The sequence below is a fragment of the Anopheles merus genome, chromosome 3L (assembly GCF_017562075.2).
Source record: "Anopheles merus strain MAF chromosome 3L, AmerM5.1, whole genome shotgun sequence".
Taxonomy (NCBI): domain Eukaryota; kingdom Metazoa; phylum Arthropoda; class Insecta; order Diptera; family Culicidae; genus Anopheles; species Anopheles merus.
This window is the reverse complement of record NC_054085.1, coordinates 4,659,082-4,682,953: the sequence shown is the minus strand read 5'-3', so window position 1 is coordinate 4,682,953 and position 23,872 is coordinate 4,659,082. Positions and strand designations below refer to the sequence as shown.

General features: G+C 38.3%; 3 protein-coding genes across 20 annotated transcripts in view; all 3 read left to right on the top strand.

Annotated features, from left to right (window-relative positions):
- Positions 1-23,872, top strand: part of LOC121600409 (small conductance calcium-activated potassium channel protein) — a 155,561-nt gene that overhangs the window by 81,695 nt on the left and 49,994 nt on the right. The window lies entirely within an intron of this gene.
- Positions 9,793-11,449, top strand: LOC121600410 (odorant receptor 67d-like). Its single transcript, XM_041928975.1, has 5 exons — positions 9,793-10,153; positions 10,236-10,759; positions 10,824-11,013; positions 11,097-11,252; positions 11,319-11,449. The coding sequence occupies exons 1-5, from the start codon at positions 9,917-9,919 to the stop codon at positions 11,370-11,372; spliced, it is 1,161 nt and encodes a 386-aa protein (XP_041784909.1). The 5' UTR covers positions 9,793-9,916; the 3' UTR covers positions 11,373-11,449.
- On the top strand, positions 19,838-20,288 carry LOC121600412 (odorant receptor 67d-like). The gene is made up of 2 exons (XM_041928977.1): positions 19,838-19,942; positions 20,008-20,288. Exons 1-2 carry the CDS (start codon positions 19,868-19,870, stop codon positions 20,176-20,178), a joined length of 246 nt encoding a protein of 81 aa, XP_041784911.1. The 5' UTR covers positions 19,838-19,867; the 3' UTR covers positions 20,179-20,288.

Sequence of the window (23,872 nt, the reverse complement as noted above, 5' to 3'; positions counted from 1 at the left end):
AAGCCAAACTCATTGTACAAACCCAGCACAACCCCCCCCCCCTCCATTTGGTTTGCTCGCTCTACATGTTTGTGTCTGAACTAACCTCGTCCCAACCAAATACTTTGTTATTAGTCATTGTGACAAAAATTAATGCCCCCATCAAGTGAACCTATTAGATGCTAATATTTGCTACACCCCTGAGCAGCACGTTGGTTCGTGCACTTGACTTCACCAAACACACCAACTATCCGGGGACTGAAATTCGTATGAATTAATCAACAAAAAAGCCTTCCAAACATTGGGACAGTAGGCCCTTGGCTGTTAGACCAAAAAAAACACCGAATCCACTCCGCCAGATCACTAGGCTGGGCGCGGTTATACTCCCCAAGGGTTAGATAACGATTAGTCGAAGGTCAGCCGAGGATGTTTCACCGTGGTCATTCATGCGAAGGATACCAGCAATTACGAGTGTATCGCTGCTGCTGTATACCTTCCAGCTACACGCCACTTACATTCTGCCATTTACTTTGGATCGATGTGCTGGACGTGCGCTACATTCGTGTCGCTACATTTTATCATTAAATTTCCAGTTTACCAAACGATCCTACAAAACCGGCCACACTGTTTTTCATTTAGCCGGATTGAGTGACGATTGCAGTAATATTGTTTTCATGTAAATATTTTCACTGCAATCGCTCCATACTGTCAGCGAGATGTCATAACTGACCAAAAAAATCCTGGTTTCAAGTGTTTTCCTTCCATTGATTGCTTCTTGCAGCCGCGACTATTCACCACTGGGCAGCATTTTTTAATCCGTTTGCTTGTCACTCAACGTCACCTTGAGTGAAAGTTCTTTGCACACGAAAGCACCCGATGGACGCTGGCTAGTGGTCTGCGTCATACAATCCAGAAAGCGATGCTTGGTCCGGTAACAAAATTATGATTGATTGACCAAGACTATATATGATTAATGGGTTTGATCGGGGTAAAGCTAACCAGCAAAAAACACAAAAGTTCACTTTGCCACTCATATTTTTACCACGTTGATTCAGCGGTTAATTGCGCGAATGTCTAGAGAAATTTTTCATCCTTTGTGTTTTTCATTGCATTTGATTAGAAATGAGTTGAGCTGTTGGACTGATAATATGACTAATTGACGATGGGGTGGCCCCTTAGCTTACCCAAGGTTATTTGTCATCACGTTTTCTTTTAATTATTTCGTTTCAACGTCGATTTTTTATTGAACGAGATTCATAACTCATTAAAAAATCAATTAAATTTAAATTTTAATACATTATACTATCAAATAAATTAAAATAAGTATATGATAAAAATAACCCCCATTATGTAAAGCCAATTGATTGATGATTTTTAAGCGATTATACGACCCAGCGATTTGGTTGACTCTAGTGTTGAATGCTCGTTAAAGTGACTCGTGTATTCAAGTCATTTTTTAATATTTTCTGTACACTTGATACTCTCTGACCCTCTTTGAACCTAACCTTAAAACTCTTCAAACTGGCCATGAAGCGTATCGTCCACACCATGCAACATAAATGCTGTAGAATCAATCCTAAAAGTGAAACTATTTTCGTGTGTAAACTTTGCACCGATAATATTTCAGCCAACACTGAAGCGCAACATTTTTCACTCGGTTGATTGACTTAATATCACTGAAAACTATCTCCATCATTTCATACGAAGGTATCGCGCTCGTGATGTGATATAACGTCGGACCACTTCACGACTCGAGCCCTGTTAAAATAACCGGCACAAACCCCATGAGAGCCACAAAACCATTCTCGACCAAGTTTGGCCACGTTGAAGATGCCAGCTGATTTTAATAACAAACATCAGCATGAAGACTGCTTTGATAAATGGTATATTAAATTCTCCGTACGCTTTTCACATACACATACAATCACGCAGCGCTCCTTTTGCTTTGCCCAGAAAACAAACAATAACTATAATAAACGGAATGGTACGTGTCATTCATGTATTCTGACACTTGCGGAAACTCTCGAGCAACTTTCTAATTAAATGAAAAGTGTTTGCCGCAATGCCATCAACAAAAGTGGAAGCAAAGTTCATTTTTTGCTAGCAAAATTTATAAACTATGAGGGACGAAAGATAAACATTCTACCTCTCAGAGTGCCGTTCATTGCCGATTTTTGTTAAATGAACGGGATATGGCATCTAGCAAGACCTTTCCCTCCGGCTTGTCTAATTAAATCAAGTCGGCTATCAACACATCACCTCGCAAGCATATCACACGCTTGACCCACATTAAAATTTCAACATCTTTATAATTGGTGGCAAAAGAAAGTGGCATCATACGAGCGGGGCCACTTCCTTCCATTGTTTGCATAACATTCAATTCTCACAAAACACGTGCTTATGGTATACGTCATCCAGGAAAGGATAATCGTTTCAGCACATTGCCTGTGCGCTGACATCCTGTAACCATATTTTACCACGCAATTGATCCTCCATAAATCCCACCCGCTTAAAGCTTTCGCCCTCTTCAGCAAGCTTACCAACAACCGCTGAACCAGAGGTTCATTACTTTGCATTCAACCATTATATGCGGTAGATAAGAGAGACCACGCTGGCACCCCAAAAGTCGTAAATTTAATTTATGTACTTTAAACCCGTACCACAGTGTTGACAACGGATCGTTACTCGTTACGCCTTAATAACTTCGGGGCGGTTGGCCAAACAAACCGGGCGCAGGCCTCATGTGCGGTTAAGAAGTAATTTTTATTTTCATCCCATAGGAAACTTTTCATCGTAAAACAATGAACCAAGCAAAAAAATACCGTTGTTTGTGAATACAGGACAACATTGCGTAGCAAGTAGATACAGATGTTTTTTTCAATATGATATATCTTCAATACTATCTTATTTCAGACACTTTGAAGTGATTGGGTAAACGTTTATGCCGACAAACAAAAAACAACACACGATATAATTAAAACCGGTTTAAATGTATTCAAACGGTGCTTAGTTCAATGTGAGTGTATGTTTCACTGCTTATTGCTTTAGCAACTCTAACTGTAACATTTCACAGCTGTTTAATTAACACCACGTCCTCTGATGAAAATAATTCAAACCATGTGAAAAAGGGAACTTTAGTTGCATTCCTAACTAAAACACATGTAAAGGAATGCATACAAAAGTTATCTTTTGTTGGTGACTTTTTCCAAGCAAACAAACATGTTTCACCTTCATCAACAATTTATATTTTCTTCCAATTCAATAATCCCTGCAAGTAAGCACTAAAATACTTCTGTAACCATATGCATCATTAAAACTCTTGTAATTTTACCCATCACCAAGCAGTGCCTCTACAACGTTGTTTTAAAAGTAACATCCAAAAACGCATCTCCATATAAGCAAGGAAACATTACAACTGTATAAATGTGACAAATAAAAAGAAAACAAAAAAACAATGCTACATTAACTAAAGTGCTTTTTAGCGTAGAAAGTTACCAAGAATCGAAAGCAAGTGCAAGCAATAACTAATACTCAAAAAAGCTAAAAAAAAGAAGAGTAGTGAGAAGAGCATCCGAAATAATAGAACCAACATTCTAACATACCACAACATACCACAAAGGGAAAGTAAACTGACTGCTTGAGAGCAGAGCATGAGAACGAAGCTGACGGGATGTTGTAATGAATGATAACGAGATTCCACATTTTACTGCCCGTCCTTTTAAGTTGACCCATTCCCTTACACCGCTCGCTCTCAAGTTCCTGTCAACGCCATCACCATTGGGAGGTGTCGCGTTTACCTCCCCATTATCCTCGTTCTCATCTGGGTTCATCCTTTTACTGCTGTGTTGTTCCCAAAGTCCGGGACATGACCAACACTCAACATCGCCAGCGCGAAAGAACACGCTTGATGGGCCAATGGGATAGAATAAAACTTATCAGCCCCATTCTCCGGAGGGATGTTGAAAAAAACACTATCCCAAACGAGCTTCCACTGACTGTGCCTTATTTTAGGTCCCAGTGTGTTGTGCCCTTGCTCTTTCTACAAATGATTTTCTTTCGGTTTCGTTGTGGTAGGTTTATATTACGTACCGTTCGTTCACTGTGAAATCATTTGAAAATGTTATCGATGGGCGTGTGACGCTGAATTGATGACGGTTGTGGAAAAGAATGCGTATTCTGCTCTTCTATGTATAGAGATAAAATTTATAAGATTCGCCACTATCCATTTTCTAGGATATCTGAGAAGTGTCAACAACAGGAGCGATCCAATTGTTAGGGAAATAGCTATGCTCATTGCTTTGAAATAATATCACAATTTTAATGGTAATCATTTGTCTGCAACATTCACATGTAAATTTTTATCTTATCTTGAAAACTAACTGAAAAATTGAACCACGTGCAAATACAACCACCAAATTCTACTTACATATCCAGAGGTTCAACTGCTTTGCGGTTTTGGCCTGCCTTAGGAGTGTCCTAAACCACTCAAAGTCTCGCGCATTCGTGTACCAATTCCTTATTCCAGTTACCAAGTTCTAACCATAATAACATAAACAAAAGTTTATCACTTTTTAATGTCATTCCTGTTTCCAAAATTTCCCTTAATTACTTACTACTATAATGAAAAACGAAAATGTTATACCAAAATGCATGGGAGCATGGGGTTAATGAGAACAACCACGTATAAATATTAAAATATCTGTAAAAAATACACTCAAAAATACAAAAATGCTCTACGGATCAACATAAGGAAAAATGTATGCTCAATGCCATGTTGAACAAGCATTGGATATCACTAAATTGTTAAAGACACATTTACCGGTACCGGGCAGATTTTTCGTTCTCCGTTTTGCTTCGTTCAACGTCGCACGTGGCTATAAAACGGGGGTTTGACGAATGTTTTTCATTTCCGGGAAAAATATATATTGGGCATCAGTAGCAACACATGTGCGTTTGTATTGGTAGACATTAGCGATTAGATCAATTTTCGAAAAAACAAGAGACTGTCCAAATGTTAAACGATGCCCAATCATGTCGCGCGCCGCATTTATAAATTGTACCTGTGCCGTATGGCCTACTCTTTGTTAGTTTATTATAACAACATTTAAGTTTATGTGCAAAGTTTTGAATACTTTGAGTGCGTTAAGATGGCAACATACAGACCGTTTAATTTGATAAATATTAAATATTAAATGTCAATCAATAAGCCATTTAGTGTAACCATCCATTTAAAGAGCACTATATACTGCTTTTTTATTTCTTCTCATTAAATACGAATACAAACCACCACAATTGTCAATATTCTCACGTACTTGCATGATTCATAGTTGTGCAAGCCAACAAAAAACTACCCACACGTACTTGTTGCCCTGAAGAGTGAAATGGTAATACCTTAGTCTACGTTTACTACTCAATCCAAAATTAAGTTTACTCTTCTTCTTCTTCTTCTTCTTTTGGCTCAACAACCTTCGTCGGTCAAGGCCTGCCTGAACCACTACTTGTGGGCTTGGCTTTCAGTGAATTATTGATCCCTCCATAGCAGGATAGTCAGTCCTACGTATGGCGGCACAGTCCATTTGGGGCTTGAACCCATGACGGATATGTTGTTAAGTCGTACGAGTTGACGACTGTACTACGAGACCGACTCAAGTTTACTCTATCACACGATTAAAACGTTTACAACCTACTGGTTCGTTCGCTTGATTTGTTGGTCTTAACATAATGGCTCCGAATTGTAAACCGAACATTCTTACCTTTGTAGCATTTGTTGCTCTATAAATCTCGTTAATCGGTGGGGTGCATATCGTCTGGTACTTGTGGCCTGACTTTTTTAAGCTGATGGAATTTCTGCCATCTATGGTATTGTCATACATGTAATACGTGTTATAGCGAACGTGTTATAGTTTACACAAGGTATGTCAAACTTGCGGCCCGCGTGTCGATAATGAATGCTGCCCGCGAGAATATTTTGAGAAGTGCTGAAAGCACTGCAAACCAAAAATCTGTTATTACTATTTGTCGAAGTTTTTTCAATTTTCCAGAGCAGGACAATCATTGTGTCGCTATATTTTTCTAAATTAACATTAATGTTCCCATAACATCGAACAAACTTATTCTACACGTACGTACAGAACAACCGAGACCCTTAAGAAACATTAAATCGAATGCAAACTCATTCGTTTTGTGTTTCGATTAAATTCTGAATATTAGCATAATTTTGTGCAGACTCAATCCATATAGAATGGAAAAAAACAGATTTGCGTCAACTGTCTAGAAACAAAATAGGAATGAAAATAGCAAGATACACCCCCTTGAAAACTTTGCAATAACTAGTGATGGATTGTTAAGCCGGTCTCATGGTACAGTCGTCAACTCGTACGACTTAACAACATGCCCGTCATGGGTTCAAGCCCCAAATAGACCGTGCCGCCATACGTAGGACTGACTATCCTGCTAAGGGGGGAAATCAATAAGTCACTGAAAGCCAACCCCACAAGTGGGTTGGCAGGCCTTGACCGGCATCGGTTGTTGAGCCAAAGAAGAAGAAGAAAAAAGTGATGGATTGTCAAACCGTTCGTTGCATCTGAAGCCAATAGAGCCATTTAGAGCAGCGGTCGGCAAACTTGTGAGGCAAAGGGCCAACTTTAGTAAATAATCGAGTGCCGCGGGCCAGGTGAATGCGGTTTTTTTATTTTTGCGCTTAATTGATTATATTTTAATCTTTTTGAAACATTGTATGCACAATTGTTGTTTTTCTGTAATTATATCATCCAAGTATGGTTCAAAATTAATGATACCTACTCTAAAAACTAATTCTAATCTTTAATCATTTGAGAATCGACAATAGATGGCTAAAAATGTGATCAGTAAAAAAATAACAAAATGGGATCAATATCGCTTCTTGAAGACCCCATCCTCCCACGCCGCAAAAAATATTGTATATATTCCGGGGATGATACAAAAGTCTGAAAGGCTGAAAAATTATCGAAGCAAACATAGATTCAGTAATTATAAACATGCTTTATGGACAAGTCAGATGTCATGCCACGTCAGATCAATTGATAAGTTATGTTGCCCATGAGACAACAGAAAACCTCTCAAAACCAGTCACCTTACCTTGACACCTCTGTCAGTCGAACTCTAAACATGATGACCAAAAAAGTGAACCAACCAGCTTATAAGCGTGCGCGATCAACGAATGACACCCCGTAGCGTCTTAAATGGACTGCGTACAGAAGTCTGACATCGCATAAGAACATTTCTGCGTATTGATCACCAACATCTTGGCATTTTTAGGCAACAATCAAAGCATCGCAGGAGAGCCCAGGATCATTTTTTGAGGTTCCAAAGGAAGGAAAAAATGAAGACAGAGGCACAAGTGGCTACATTACTGGGTTATCTGGGCCGGGAGATCGATGCAACCCGCCAAACAGTGAAATAGTACTTGGGAAACATAAACACACCTATCAGGAAGCAGAAATCGCGTCCACTGGTTTCGCAATGGCAAACAGTTACGCCAAAACTCAATGCGTTCATATTAGGTGAATTTCGGCAGAATTTTGACATGACACCCTAGTATGCAAACTGGTACACCATCCGTCACATGTGTTCTATCGAATTTTTCTAGACTAACATGATGCAAAAGCTCTACTCTTACAATTTTGTTGCGAAAACTTAGGATGCGTATAGGCATGCATTCGTCCATAATGGGGAAAATTTTATTTTGGCATTTGGCCCGTGGGCCGGACTTTGCCGACCGCTGATCTAGAGTCATTCGGAACCGTTACTCTAAAGTGGTTGTAGCCCAGTTGAATTTATTTGCATCTCACATTCTACAAGACGAATTATTGTACTTTGCAACCTCCCCAAAAATCAAAACCAAAATGAAATGATTACGCTTAAAATAAAAGGATTCTGCGTCGGATAAAACTATCGTAATTTAACAAAATTATTCATAAACGACAGATTCTTGTAATAATAAATGAATGTACCACCAGAACATTCGGGACTTGGAAATTAGCGAAAACTAATGATTGAACACGATTTATTACAATTTTTCTCTTGAACTGTCAGAAAATTGCAGGCAAATATATTATTATATATTATATTATTAATATATTAGACAAAAATATTTTTGTTATTCATCCAGCTCGGATTGCTTATAAAAATATTCGCAACAGGCCGCTATATTTCCCCTACCTCAGTGAAAAAGTGGGGTTGAGCGATATTTTCTAACAGAACTGCCGGGTGAGAACGCGACAAATGAAAAATATCCTATTTTAATAATAAGGATAAAAGAAATTGCATGTGACTTTACAATTATATTAAACATTTTTTAATAAAAAAGAGCACAATGAAAAATAACAATGCAAATTCCAGATTTGAAGCGAGGAGTAAAAAAATCAATTTGTTAAACAATTATGATTTTAAACAATATTTTATATAAATATATTTTTGAGGTATATTTGAGCTATATTTTTTTATTCTCAACTTTGCGGCCCGCGAAGCACTGAAAATCTGTACTTGCGGCCCTCTGATGAAATGAGTTTGACACAGCTGGTTTACGCTATTCTCCTACCCTTTTCTGAGCTGGAGATAGCACCACAGTACCTACTCAATCTGGTTGTTCAGTACTATATCTACATGTGTCGTACTATCTGCGATAATTTCATGTGGTGGTTTTGCAGCTGAAAGTGACAGTGTGTTGATACTTTTTGTGAACAGCGTTGCTGGATATGCCGATATGCCTCCCCGTCCCCCATGCGCTAAACCTTAACGCTTACGACATAACGCAATTGTATAACCATTTTCAAATTATTTGTAATAATCAGTTTATAACAAAAAAACAGCTTTAAAAATTCGCAAAACTGCAATCTCTCATATCAATTTTATCGAAATAAAGTCGAAAAAAATATTTTAATTAATTACATTTTTTTTAACGGAAGTACTCATATTGAATACGTTTGAAACTCTTATAATTCTGTAAATGTCAAGTCTGTTCGAATTTTCTATCAAATGATATTTAGAAATAAAAGTGCTTAAAACTAAACGATATTAATAAATGAAAACCAGCCATTGACACTGTGGTTATTCGGTAAATAGATTGGAATTTACCGAAAGAAAAACATAATTCTTAATAGTACAGATTAAAATCCTTCTAAACTTTGAGATCGTAGAAAACGGTATTTGAGGAGGAATACAGACGACTAAAATGGTTTTGAGAATTTTCACTGCCAAAAACAAGATGTTTTACGAATTCAAAATACCACTCAGCAAGTCTGTGTCTTAATGTGCCTTAACCCCGGGTTATATGTTGAGTGGACGTGAACGTCACATAGCAAAATATTAAATGTTTCTTTAAAAAAATCGCAAATACGAGCGAAAGCTGCCACCCTATCGGCGAATGATTTAATTAAAAAAATAAACTAATAATGAAATGGTATGAGGAAGTGCATTTTAATTAACATTTATTATTTTGTACAGAATAAATGGTTGGAAATTTAAAATAGTTAACATTGGTAAACAAAAAGCCATATTTAACTTTAAGAACATCCAAAACCAAATTCAAAAGCTCATTTTCTGCAGGTCCAGTTCACATTTACTTATCAGTCACGATGTAATTAGTTACTATTTAGTATATAGATAATATACCATAACAATAAGTGATAAATCTAAACAAAAAATATAAATATTTATTACGATTAAGCAGCTTTGCAAAAACAACATCAAATCCAGAAAAAAACAATACTATTTCAAATTCTCTATATCAACTGTCACTATTCTCACGTACTTGCATGATTTATCATTATCTAAGCTGACAAAAAACTACCACCTAGCATGTCTTCGGGTAAGCAAGTACCAAAACTAAAAGAACGTACTTGTTGCCCTGTAGAGTGAAATGGTGATATCTTAGTCTACGTTTACTACTCAATCCAAGATGACGTTTATTTTGTCGCACGATTTATACGTTTACAACCTCCACTTAATCCGGTGGTTCGCTTCGTTTGTCGGGCTTGATATAATGGCTCCGAACTATAAACCGAACATTCTTACCTTTCTGGCATTTTTTGGACTATCAATCTCGCTAATCGGTGAGGTATATACCGTTTGGTACTACTGGCCTAACTTAGTTACGTTGATGGAATCTGCAGCCGTCTATGGTGTCTTCATACAGGTAACAAACACTCACGAATATTTCTTCACAGTCCAAATTTAATCCAATCCTAATTATATGTACCCCTGATGATATATTACAGGGTCTTGCAAAGTTCTATACAGCTCTTCGTTATCGCAAGTTCTTCGAAGCCATGTACAACCGTTTGGATCTATTCCATTACGAATATCGGAACCATGAAAAAAATAATGCAACTCTTCTCTTGCTGATGAATCGTATCTGCTTGCTGAGGAAACTTATCACATTACAAATTATAGGTTGCATCCTAGTCCTGTCTCTTAATCCACTCATTCAGTATATCCTCAAGCGCGAACGTGTTCTAGTTTACGCTATTCTTCTGCCCTTCTCTGATCCGGAGATAACATCACACTACCTACTGAATCTGGTTGTTCAGTACTATCTTATGATTGCTGGAATTGGAGGATTTGCAGCTGCTGAGAGTGTGTTGATACTTTTTGTGACCAGCGTTGCTGGATATGCCGATGTGCTCAAAAATAAGATTGATGAAATGAACACTATATTGCTGGATGCACAGAATTCCCGTGATCGTACGCCAGTCAAGTTAAAGCTACGTGAGATTGTTTTGCTTCATCAGCGTGTTTTGGAGTAACTATACAAATAACAGGGTTTGTTAATTCTACTATTTATAATTCTGCTTGCTGGGTTTCAGGTACGAAGATGATCTTGAAAAGCGTTACTATCTTAACAACTGGGTCCAGGTGGCCTCAAGTATTTTCAATCTCACTGGCGCATTGTTCGGTTGCTACGTCAGCAATAGCTTTACCATGTACGCACTGGCGATTGCTGTTGTAGTTCAACTGTTTGAGCTATGTCTGCTAGGAACTATCCTCAGCATTAAGGTTGCGATTGTTACGATTGTGTGCGATTGGAAAGATCGTAAGATCCATATTGGAATAACACATTTGTTATAATTTTTTTCCAGAATGAAGAGATCGAGCATGCATTCTATGATTCTTTGTGGTATCTGATGGATCATTCTGAGAAAAAGGACTTTTTAATCATGTTTCACAAAAGCCAACATGCCATGGAAATGACCGTTGCCAGCATGGCGCCGCTAAATATCGTTCTTTTTATTGCTGTAAGCATGACATACATCCTTGAATTTATCGTTTTTGTAATGTCTATAGTTTTACTTTTCCTACAGATAATGCAAAAGATCTATGCTTATGCCATGATGTTGATGAACTTCTTCGAGTGATGTTTTGAATGATCAGAAAAAGAATCACGTTTTACAGTTTTCTTATCACACCAACTCAAAACAACTTATAAAGAAAGAATTAGCATGTTACCAGTCATTGTTTTATTGCGTCACCATGAAAAAATAGCCACAGTGAGATTGCATTATTTTTATCGCAAACACATCCTTATATTAAGTTTTGTAATACTCATACAATTTTACTAGTTCTATGCTTTGAAATAAAGATAACAAAATTGCATTATCTCCGTGTTGCATACATTCAAATTATTATTAAAGTGCATACATTATTTTAAAATCAGTGTTGCAAACAGCGTTCTTTTACAACTGCAACGCCCTACAAATGCTCCACCTGTAACGATTGCAAGCATTTGTGCGATTTCATAGTACTAGTTAAAATGGCCCGGTTACAGGGCTACGCAACGTTTATTGGGGGGTATATAAGAACTTTATATCATTCAATAATTTCGTTTTTGGATCCTTTGTAAACAAATTTTGTTCTATGCTTATATTATTTTCTTCTATTTAATATAATACAAATTAAATTATGGGTGGTGTACCTGTTGAAATAAATAATTTTTTATCAAAATTCACACTGTTTGCGATAAATTTGCTTTACCTTTTGGATCATATGTTCCAGGTAATATCAAGTCCCGTGGTATCTTGGCATACGCCTTATCGAAACCCGGGAATATCATATGCCGTACGGAGATACGGAGCAGAAATTATGCGAACTCTTTCGGCTCTTTAGCATCTTGAACAGTCTGGGCTGTCTGAATACGCATGTTTTCCCGCACACACAATATCCTAAATTTTCCCAACAGCATGTTCAGTTGGATGCACTGCTGCAGGACCTGGTCAATAATATCACGCGGGATGATTTGCAGTATCCGTCGGAAGTCACCACATAGTACAACCACCTTATTACCGAACGTTTGGCGATTTCTCATAACATCCTGCAGGACGCGATCCAAGGCGCGAGCTTCTAGAGCATAGCGGCTGCTCATGGATGTCTCGTTCCATACGATCCGTGATGCCTGTTTCATCAATTCAGCCTGTGCAAACTGTACACGGATGTTATAGGAACTGTTCCAGCGTCCAGCAAGTTCGCGTGTACGCAAAAATAGTTTAGAGCACAGTGCCACCAGGACCATCAAGGAAAAATATTTGTCCAGTATGTGTCTCCTCTCGGATTGATTGTTTTGTCAACCCGTAGCTGTCCACTGCTGCGGTAATTACATCCTACACCGTTTGTAGCTCGTTGATCAATCGGTTCACGTTAACTACAATAATATGTTGTCCAGCACATCAAAAGCATAAGAGTGGTTCACGTTCACCAGGGAAAATATTTCTGCAGTGGATATGGCGCATTGTAGCAGGTCTGGCTGTATCTGCTCAAAGTTGGCTAAATGCGGCATACTCGGAAACATCGTCAGCGCCTTCCACGGCGTCTTTTCGCACAGGTACTGATTAATAAATCGTAGCGCTTTGAGGTTCTCGACAGCTCGCTGCAGCCAATTCTATTTGGAGTCTTCGACGGTGTACTGATCCTGATTTGTCGGTGACCAAAGTGGTTCACGTCCACGTCCTACAATAACCGAGGATTCTGGGACATTCCCTTCGACAATTTTTATTTTTGCGTCGTGTATTTGCGGCCTACAACTTCATATACATATGTTTGTTTATGGTTTGTCGTTTTTTGTCCAACGCCTACATCGATGAATCGCTATGTCGGTGCAAGTACACGGTACAAAAAACATCCTAGTTATCCGCACCTAACATCAACTCACTAACGAACAACGTCTCACTATAGAGTGAAAAAGTAACGCTCTATAGTGAGAGATTGAAAATGAGAACCTTTTTGTAAAATTTGTTATAGGATAGGAAGGGGTACATGGGTCACGATGATATTAGTTTTGAAAAAGGCAAAACATCCCGATTTGAAATTCTTTTTTTGCCGAAGCGATCCGGTAAACTTGAACCAATTTAAAAATTAGACATGCATTTCGATCCCAGCAAAATGTCACACTTTATTCACAGTGAAAAATAATGATTAATATTCGGAGAAAAAAAAATCATTTATTTTCGTAAACAAAAAGCCATATTTAGCATGATTTAGCATAAACCATATAGCTAATAAACAACATATCACGTTCACTTTCACTCAAATCATAAATTTACATCGGCCAGTTTTGTGGTACAGTCGCCAACTCGTACGACTTAACAACATGTCCGTCATGGGTTCAAGCCCCGAATGGACCGTGCCTCCATACGTAGGATTGACTATCCTTCTATGTGTAAACAGTAAGTCACTCAAAGCCAAACCCACTAGAGCTACAGTTGAGGCAGGCCTTGACGGACAACGGTTATTGTGCCAAAGAAGAAGAAAATAAATTTACATTTATTTATTCATATTCATATTTCATATAGTTTAACAAACCAATTCCAAATAGGAAAACAAATAAATGAATTCTTCTTCTTCTTCTTTGGCACAACAACCGCTGTCGGTCAAGGCCTGCTTGTACCCAGTAATGAAGTGAGCTTGGCTTTCAGTGACTTATTGTTACCATAGCAGGATAGTCAGTCCTACGTATGGGGGCACGGTCTATTCGGGACTTGATTATGGTAAGATAAATTCTTATCATACATATAAAACTTTGCAACACCACAAGTATTATGCATATCAATTAGATAAATGCATTAACTCCACAAGAAACGTCACTTATAACAATAATCCCAATAATCAATAATATCAATTGTCACTATTCTCACGTACTTGCATAATTTATCACTATTTAAGCTAACAAAAAACTACCTCCTAGCATGTCTTCGGGTAAGCAAGTACCAAAACTAAAAGAACGTACTTGTTGCCCTGTAGAGTGAAATGGTGATACCTTAGTCTACGTTTACTACTCAATCCAAGATGACGTTTATTTTGTCGCACGATTTATACGTTTACAACTTCTACTTACTCCGGTGGTTCGCTTAGTTTATCGGCCTTGATATAATGGCTCCGAACTATAAACCGAACATTCTTACCTTTCTGGCATTTTTTGGGCTTTCAATCTCGCTAATTGGTGAGGTATATACCGTTTGGTACTTTTTTAAATTATTTCAACAGGCTCTTTCTTTCACCCGCAGCTAATTAAATGTGAGCTAAAAACAAACGATTTTTAAGCTGTCTATACGTTTTATTTTATTTGAAGACGCTGAAAAACCACTCGTTTGTCGAGTCATTAATGTTTAATGTTTATTGCATTGTCAAGGGGCTGCATAGCCCACTCGAAACTGCTCTTCTACCTATACATATACATATAAATACTGGACACGCATGTTAGTCATTTTTGTACGGATACGGGTAGCTAATTCCACCGCCGTGGTACCGGGCTCGTAAATGTCACTAATAGAGTTTAGCAACCGAGTCATGCAGATCATGGGGTCGCGGGCACCAAAAGAAGTCCGGAATGTCGCAATAGCCAGCATTGAGAAGGCACGAAGTGAGCTGGCTGGCACATGTATCTGAACCCGCGAGAGCAGCACAGGACAGTCGATGCTTCCGTTAAGAAGTCCGGTGATGAATGGCAATCTGGCATGCTGAATACGGTCTGCTAGCTTAGAGAGCCCCAGCAGCAGGCATCTTGTATCATAGTCGAGCCGTCGGTGCCAGTCACAAAGGGCAAGGCCCTCCACTGAATTGACTCTAGCCGCGCCATAGCCTGAGTAAATGAAGGCCACCACATAATGCATGCGTATTGCAGCAACGGTCGAACAAGCGCACAGTAAAGCGTCTTGATGCACAGGGGGTCAATGAGCGCACGCGTCATGTTTCCAATTAGTCCTAGCATACGACTGCCCATGGTTTCAACGTCGTCGAGCTTTGCATCGAAGGAGAGTCTAGCGTCTAGATAGACGTCGAGGTCTTTGGCACAAATCAATCTTTCAAGATTTTGTCCGTTTAGCATATAGGTGTAATGTGCAGGCGTACGCGATCTACTGATTGTGATAGCAGCACACTTCTCAAAGCTGACAGTTAAAGCGTTCCGCTTGCACCAGGAGTCGAACTCAATTAAGGATGCTGGATGACGCTGATGGTCTTGGGGATTCCGAATTTGTGGTAGATTTTTGCATCATCTGCGTATAAAAGGCAGTTGGAGTCGGCCAATACCGAGGTCATGTCGTTAATGTAGAAGAGCAGGAACAGTAGGGGCCCAGGTTACTTCCCTGTGGTACAACGGAAGAAGCGCGGATATGTCTGGACAGATATTGACCAAGTCTGACCGCGTACGATCGATCGGCGAGATAAAATTAAAACCACAATACCAGGGAGGGTGGCCAACCGAGTCGATCAAGCTTAGCAAGAAGGATACCGTGGGAAACACTGTCAAAGGCCGGCTTAATATCCGTATAGATGGTGTCCACCTGGAAGCCGCTATCAATGGTTCTATGGAAAGTGCTCACAAATTGGACTAGGTTTGTTGTAGTGGATCTTTTAGGTACAAAGGCGTGTTGATTTATACTTATGTAGTTGCAGGCCGATTCTAAAAGGTTCCATAAATAAAAAGCTCGATAACTTTGGCGCATGCACTTAAGGATGTAGTCCCGCAAAAATTGTTTGCTTCGTTTTTGCATCCCTCTTTATGTATAGGTGTTAGCCATGACACCTTCCAGAGAGCAGGAAAGGTACCTGCTGGCAGCGACTCGGTAAATATTTTTGTTAAGACCAGAGCTATTGATACAGCGCAATGTTTGAGTATCATCGCAAGGATACCATCAGGGCCAGGGGAGCTGGGTTTTATTGTTCGATTAGGTGTGCGAAGTGCTCTGGTATCTCATTCTTCTCGGTGTCATTTTGCATTTGTTGTACCTTCCGCTCCGCTTGCCTTCTGCGCCCTGGTTGCCTTTTTTTTCTGACGTGACATTATGTGTTTGGAGACGCTAAAAAACACTCGCTTGTCTCTGGGTTCAAAGCCCCAGCCACAATTGGGATATTTGGAGCGATTCAGCCAAATCGTTACGAACGTATCCTTTCGGTGGCGCCCTCTGCCGATAAACATTGGAAGACAGGCTGCATGATCAAATCGATCGTTAATATTTTTTAACAGTACTATTGGCGTAACATAGTTAAGTTGATGGAATCTACAACCTTCTACGGTATCTTGGTATAAATAAATAACACAACACAGTGAAATGTATCTAAATCGGAAACTTCAATTTAAATAGATTCTCATCTTTTGCATTTCAAATATATGTAAATATGTGAGTTATCAAAATAAGTGCAGATGCTCGTTCTGATCAATAATTTATTGATACATTATATTTTAGCGATTCTTATTCGAAAACGTTATGTACAGACTAACAATATGTAACGATTCTTTGAGAAATCCATTAAATACCTGAATACCATTCTTCCCTGAATTGTTGATAATACTTACAGAGACTTGCAGGCTTAAAACAATTTTGCGTTATCGCAAGTTCATTGAAGCCATGTACAATAATAAGATAGTCGAAACTACCAATTTTGAACTTTGTTTGGTCGATATAGCTTTATATATTGCCCTTTACCTCAAAAGTTTGACCAATATATGACCCTTTACCTCTAGAGTTTGCCGACTGCTGCTATAGGGGTATTAAAGATGATTAACCTTTTGGACAGGTTTTCATATTCTTCAAGTTAATTAAACACTTCAGGATTTAGAACACCTGAATTGAAATAAAGATAATGATGTTTGTTTGCATTCTTGTATTTCATTTAAGCTGAAGTTAATACTTCAAGAAAAAGATAAACAAATAAATATTTATTCAGAATAAAACATTAACATATGTGTATGCCATTTCCGCAACTGCGAGAGGAGGAACTTCTAGCTACTTTTTCCATAGTTGCTTAATTTATGTTATCCAATAAAATATGTTATTTCAAGTTGGTTATCACCAATAAAAATACCATCTTTATATAACAACCAATTTGTTTCAAATACGTTATCTCCATCCGACTGTTGTATAAATAGTATGAGCAGTCGTGCGTACCGATCCCTGGACTTGCCGTGGCATCTGCGCACCGGTCAACGTTCACGGGGGCGACAGTGTGCACACGCACACTAAGCGCGCAAGGCTTAGTGTGTGCCGAGAGCCGAGCAGAGTGTGTTAGCGACCTGATCGAGCAGGAGCTCTCGGCACGGGAGCCCGCACACACATATCTTCTGAAATGTTTATTGTTTATAAAACGTATTTTACTTATTATGTTAAAGTTATTGAGTGTACGATAAAATAAATGTCACATGTTCATAACAAGAAAACTAATTACTTTCATTAAACCAGAGTTCAACATTTTCTGTAATGAAGATTTATCCTCTGTGTTAGAGCAGGGGTTTTCAACTAGTAACATTGCTAGTAACATTGTTAAGGGCCATTTTGACCTTACGTTTAGCTTTCTATTATTGAATGGTAATTTTCGTTTTGAAACACTCTTGTATACAAACAATAAAATGTTTTTTTTAATCCTTGCAAAGCTATAGCGAGCTGCATTATGCAGTCTCGAGGGCATGCGGCCCGTAGTTTGGAAGTCCCTATGTTAGAGCAACGCATCCTGACGATGGCGAAGGCCGATAGGGTGCAATGACAGAGGCTTGTTTTGTGGTCATTTGTTTTTTACCTCACCAAGAAAATGTTCGCCAGCGACCCTCAGTTCGGTTCGAGACGCAAAGGAGCACCGCGAGTTGACTGGAACAAGCACTTGTTCATACAAAACCAAACTTATCAAAGATTGGATGCCTATATTCAAGGGAAGATACAGGGAGAAAGAGAGAGAGAGATAGAGAGAGTAAGAGAGTAGGCATCCTAAAGAATTATTGTTAAATGAACCATATCACAACGCCGTGCGTCACAAAAGACAAGAAAGAAAAAAAAGAGAACGAGAAAGAGTGTGTGTGTGTGTGTGTGTGAGAGAGAGAGAGAGACAGAGAGAAGGAGATAGTGAGAGAGAGAGAGAGGCAGAGAGAGAGGTAGAGATCGCGAGAGAGAGAAAGAGAGAGAGAGAGAGAGAGAGAGAGAAACGAGTAAATTAAAAAAAACGTACAATACATGTTAAACATATAAAACCAAGGAACACCAAGAATAAAACAAATAACACTCGAATACTTTTTGTAGCATTATCAATGATTTGGAACATCAAATTGCCTTCAAACCTTGAATGCTCGAATGCTATTCTTCATCGTAAAAATCTCCAAGTGCTATAGTTAGTAGCCAATAAAATTGCTTATGATATTAAACAAAACTTGCAAAAAAGGGTGTGACACTAGAGCATTCAAGTAAACTCGTTTTCCTTCATTTAACACTCCTCAACTATCTCATTAAATAAAAATACATACAACCACAATTGTTCCCATTCTCATACTCGTACATGATTCATTAGTGTCAAGGCTAATAAAAAATACCCACACGTACTTGTTGCCCTGAAGAGTGAAATGGTGACTCCTTAGTCTACATCTACTATTCAATCGAACATGAAGTTTACTCTGTCTCACGATTTATACGTTTACAACCTCCACTTACTCCGGTGGTTTGCTTCGTTTGTCGGGCTTGATATAATGGCTCCGAACTATAAACCAAACATTCTTACCTTTCTGGCATTTTTTGGGCTATCAATCTCGCTAATCGGTGAGATATATACCGTTTGGTACTACTGGCCTATTTTAGACAAACTAATGGAATCTGCAGCCATCTTCGGTGTTTTCATACAGGTAAATATCAGGATATTTTTGCAGCTTCAAATATCTGTATTTCTCATAACACATTACAGGGTCTTGCAAAGTTCTATACAGCTCTTCGTTATCGCAAATTCTTTGAAGCCATGTACAACCGTTTAGATCGATTCCATTATGAATATCGGAACCATGAAAAAAATAATGCAACTCTTCTCTTGCTGATGAATCGTATCTGCTTGCTGAGAAAACTTATTACATCACAATTTTCTATCTCAATTCTAACATTAATGGTTACTCCCGTGGCTCAATACATCCTCAAGGGCGATCGGTTTCTGGTGTACACCATTATTTTGCCTTTCACCGATCCGGAGATAACATCACACTACCTACTGAATCTGACTGTTCAGTACTATCTCCTGATTGTAGGATTGGCTGGGTTTACAGCTGCTGAGAATGTGTTGATACTTTTTGTGACCAGCGTTGCTGGATATGCCGATGTGCTCAAAAATAAGATTGATGAAATGAACACTATATTGCTGGATGCACAGTATTCCCGTGATCGTACGCTAGTCAAGTTAAAGCTACGTGAGATTGTTTTGCTTCATCAGCGTGTTTTGGAGTAACTATACAAATAACAAGGTTTGTTAATTCTACTATTTATAATTCTGCTTGCTGGGTTTCAGGTACGAAGATGATCTTGACAAGCGTTACTATCTCAACAACTGGGTTCAGGTGGCCTCAAGTATTTTCAATCTCACTGGTGCATTGTTCGGTTGCTACGTCAGCAATAGCTTTACCATGTACGCATTAGCGATCACTATTGTATTTCAACTGTTTGAGCTATGTCTGCTAGGAACTATCCTCAGTATAAAGGTTTCAATTGACTTCGAATTGCAAGAGCTATATCAGATTTAACATCAATTACCATTATTTTTCAGAATGAAGAGATCGAGCATGCATTCTATGATTCTTTGTGGTATCTGATGGATCATTCTGAGAAAAAGGACTTTTTAATCATGTTTCACAAAAGCCAACATGCCAAGGAAATGACCGTTGCCAGCATGGCACCGCTAAATATCGTTCTTTTTATTGCTGTAAGCATAACATAGTCATACATCCTTTAAATTGGGGACCGTATATCCTGCATACGTAACTTTATTTCAGATAATGCAAAAGATCTACGCCTTAGCCATGATGATGATGAGGTTTTCAGAGTGAATTAAGCATACCATAACATAAAGAAAAGTTTTCAAATTGATTTAAGACATTCTAAAGAGCCAAAGACAACTTCATATGTTGAAATAAATTTTCCTGTAACATATAATTATAGACACGAGCAAGAAAATTTAGTATAATAAAAAACTTTATTCTGCACTCATGGAGTGCTAAACTCTAGATTGGTATTAGTGTTGGGTAAAGTGCTACTGTGCGCACTGTGCGCACAGCACACCATACTGTGCACACAGCACAGTGCTTGAAGTGCGCATTGTGCTAGCACAGTGTGTTCTCTCACTAAGTCTGTATGCAGTGTGTGTGTTGCCTTGCAGTGTGTTCATAGAGCGTACTGTGTGAAGAGTGCGCACTGTGGGAAAAGTGTGCTCAGAGAGCGCACTGGGCGAGGTGTGCGCTTTGTGCAAAAAGTGCACTATGCTCAGAAAGCGCACAGTGCGAAAGTGCTAGCACTGGTTCGAAGTGCGCACACCACACTTAAGGCAATGTACGTGTGTGCTCACTGAATTGTGCTACTTTACCCAACACCAATTTTGTGTTGCTCTAATGTTATTAAGATTTGTTGTTTGTTTGCAGATCTTTACATTTCCATTTATTTCCATTCATGTACTAAATAGTTGTAGTATTGCAAGACTATTATATAACAATAAAATTTTAAACTTTCGAATAAAGTCAACCATTAGCCATCCAATTGTTTAATTTTTTACAATTTTTCATTGAAGTCGCTTACTTTTAGCTATGGAAATTACAGGTCGTCGAATCGCCGTGTTTTACGAGCATTATTCTCACCATCTCTCTCAAATTCACGCACTAGATTGCGCTCTCCCCTTTTCTATTCGTTGCAAAGATTTTTGTCGTCGATTGCTGTTTGTGTTCAATGTACTTGAAATGATCCAAGTAACCATGTCCAAAAAACCATAAATTTTACGTCCGGGTACAATGTCTGGTGATACGTGCAGTAGGATAAATCAAAATACCGAAGTATCAGACTTAGAATCAGAATTAGTGCGTTTTTATGCATGCACTAATTTATAATTTATGATACCCTAAAATCTAAATCAAATGTGCCTAAAAAACGCGTTTTTAAATTGTTTTTATATTTTTTTTTCATTTGTAAATCGCTCAACCCATATTCAATTATAAAAAAATGCACATACAATAAAAATAAATCTACATTCGGTCTGTTTACATTGCAGCAACGTGCTGGGAATTCTATTATATTACATATTCGCTATCCCAATCCACAAAAAAACATACAGCATAAGCAATTCTTCTAAAAAGGATTGTTAGTGGGTAATGGGCGTCGAGAGCAACGTTTAATTACCCAACACTCTCGCCAGCACTGGAGCACTATCGAGAAATTACAGCTAGATTAAACAGACTACCGGTTAACCGAACACGGTTTATCCCAGCATCTACCCTCGAACAACGACTCTCGTTGGGACGAATCTTGCTAAATCGAGCATTGGTGAAGAAAATAAAATGCTAATTTCTTTGTGCCACTTTTACCTAATCTCTTCACCCTCACCAACCCTGTGCACAGATAGTGAGTTGCCTCACATGGTGCGAATACCAACCGTTGATACAACCGTTCCGAACATGGACGCGACTAAACGTTGATCATTAGTTCAAATTAAACTTTTCTATAGGAGCAAGAAAGAGAGATAGTGATAGCGTAGGCGCGCGTGTGTGTGTATGTAAGTGGTGAACTCAGTCGTGGAGGAAAATCAGGGAAGTTTCCTGATTACGTGGTCAAAACACTGTTTTATCCACCACGTTTTTTTTTCTTTCTTGGCAATTCACGGTTTGCAATTGTTGAGAGAATGTGCTGTAAGCTTTATCAGAGTCTAATATCTATAGAGAGTTTTATTCGCTATAGATGACCATCAAATAGATCGTTTCACAGCAATGTGGTCTTGCATACTTTTGTAGGGCAATACCGCTTCAGTAAAACAAACGTATGAGCTCATCACCACGTTACAATATCACTGCACTTACAAAAAAGAAAATCTGTATCAGCGATATTTAGATAAAAGTTTATTACTGCACCGTCTCGTTTAACGACAGAAGATATTCATAAACTTAATTGAGAATATGATTAATTTTTACATACAGTTTCAAGAAATTGTGATATTATTGAAAATGTTAAAATTTACTTTTATTACCTCAAACTTTCTAATAGAACAAAAGTATACGAAAACTTCATGGTATTTGCGAGTAACATTGATTGGTTTTTTTTTATTACCTTTTATATCAATTTAACCATGAAGCTTTATTCCTAAAATCCAGCAAAATATTGAATGGATTTAATATCAACAATCACATCAATCTTATTGAAAAATAGAAAAACAATATATTTATCTACTCAGCAAAACATACTGTCGGGTGATACATAAAAAAACTTGTTTTATTTAAAAGCTCCCTTTTTATTTTGCATCCATACTGCAGGATCTTTTTCTTTATAATGGGTTAAAGTTGTTCTTATTACACCTATAAACAATGAAATTGTTGATGTTTAGAATGACATATAAAGACACTCTATTAAATGAAAAATGTATGTAGTTTACAAGAATTAACAGTTATAGCGATCAACAACAATTACTGTGCATTCCCATCGAATTATCTTATTGATGTTATTTAACCCGTTAAATCAAGCCATACAATATGTAACCAATTCAGGATATAAAGATATATATTTATTAAAGCAACACTCACAAGCTCATATCTTTGAATCGTTCATTATAAGCAGTAAAAAAACGACAGAAAAAAAACAGGTAACTATAAGCTATAATAAATAGCAGCAATGGTTCATAAATCTTTATTGGTGTCGAACCGGAAACTCGTATCGGTCGGAGCCCGTCACCAAACCATCGACAAATGATAGATTATACGTGTAGCATCAGCAAAATACCCGAATCAATCAATTGCGATTATCAGTCTGTGTTATTCACACCGCCCAAGTCGATTTTGTCGAGACGTTGGTCGTTTTCCCATTAATTCCGAGTACCAGTTCAGCTGAATGCTTTCCGAGTTGTCTCTGCATGACTGTGTCAGAAAGTCTCAGGAGGTAAAAGAAAAAGAGGTTTGGATTCCGTAAACGCTCAAAAACAAACTAACGACACCAACTCCAGGCCACGCACGGACCTATAGCACGGTACAATGAAAAATGATCAGCATTATTTTGCAGGTCAAACATCGAGACAAAATCTTCATCAAAACAACTGCTTCTGCAAAACGAATAGCCTATCTCTTTTAAGCTGATTTTTGTGATGACGCTTCATTTTCACACAACCCAGAATGTACACAAAAACATCACAAAACTCTTCTCGCAACGGCTCACCGTTGTAGTACGATTGGAAGCTATTTACATCAATATAGTATTTGAAGGTCTCATGGTACAGTCGTCAACTCGTACGACTTAACAACATGCCCGTCATGGGTTCAAGCCCCAAATAGACCGTGCCGCCATACGTAGGACTGACTATCCTACTATGGGGGGAAATCAAATAAGTCACTGAAAGCCAACCCCACAAGTGGGTTGGCAGGCCTTGACCGGCATCGGTTGTTGAGCCA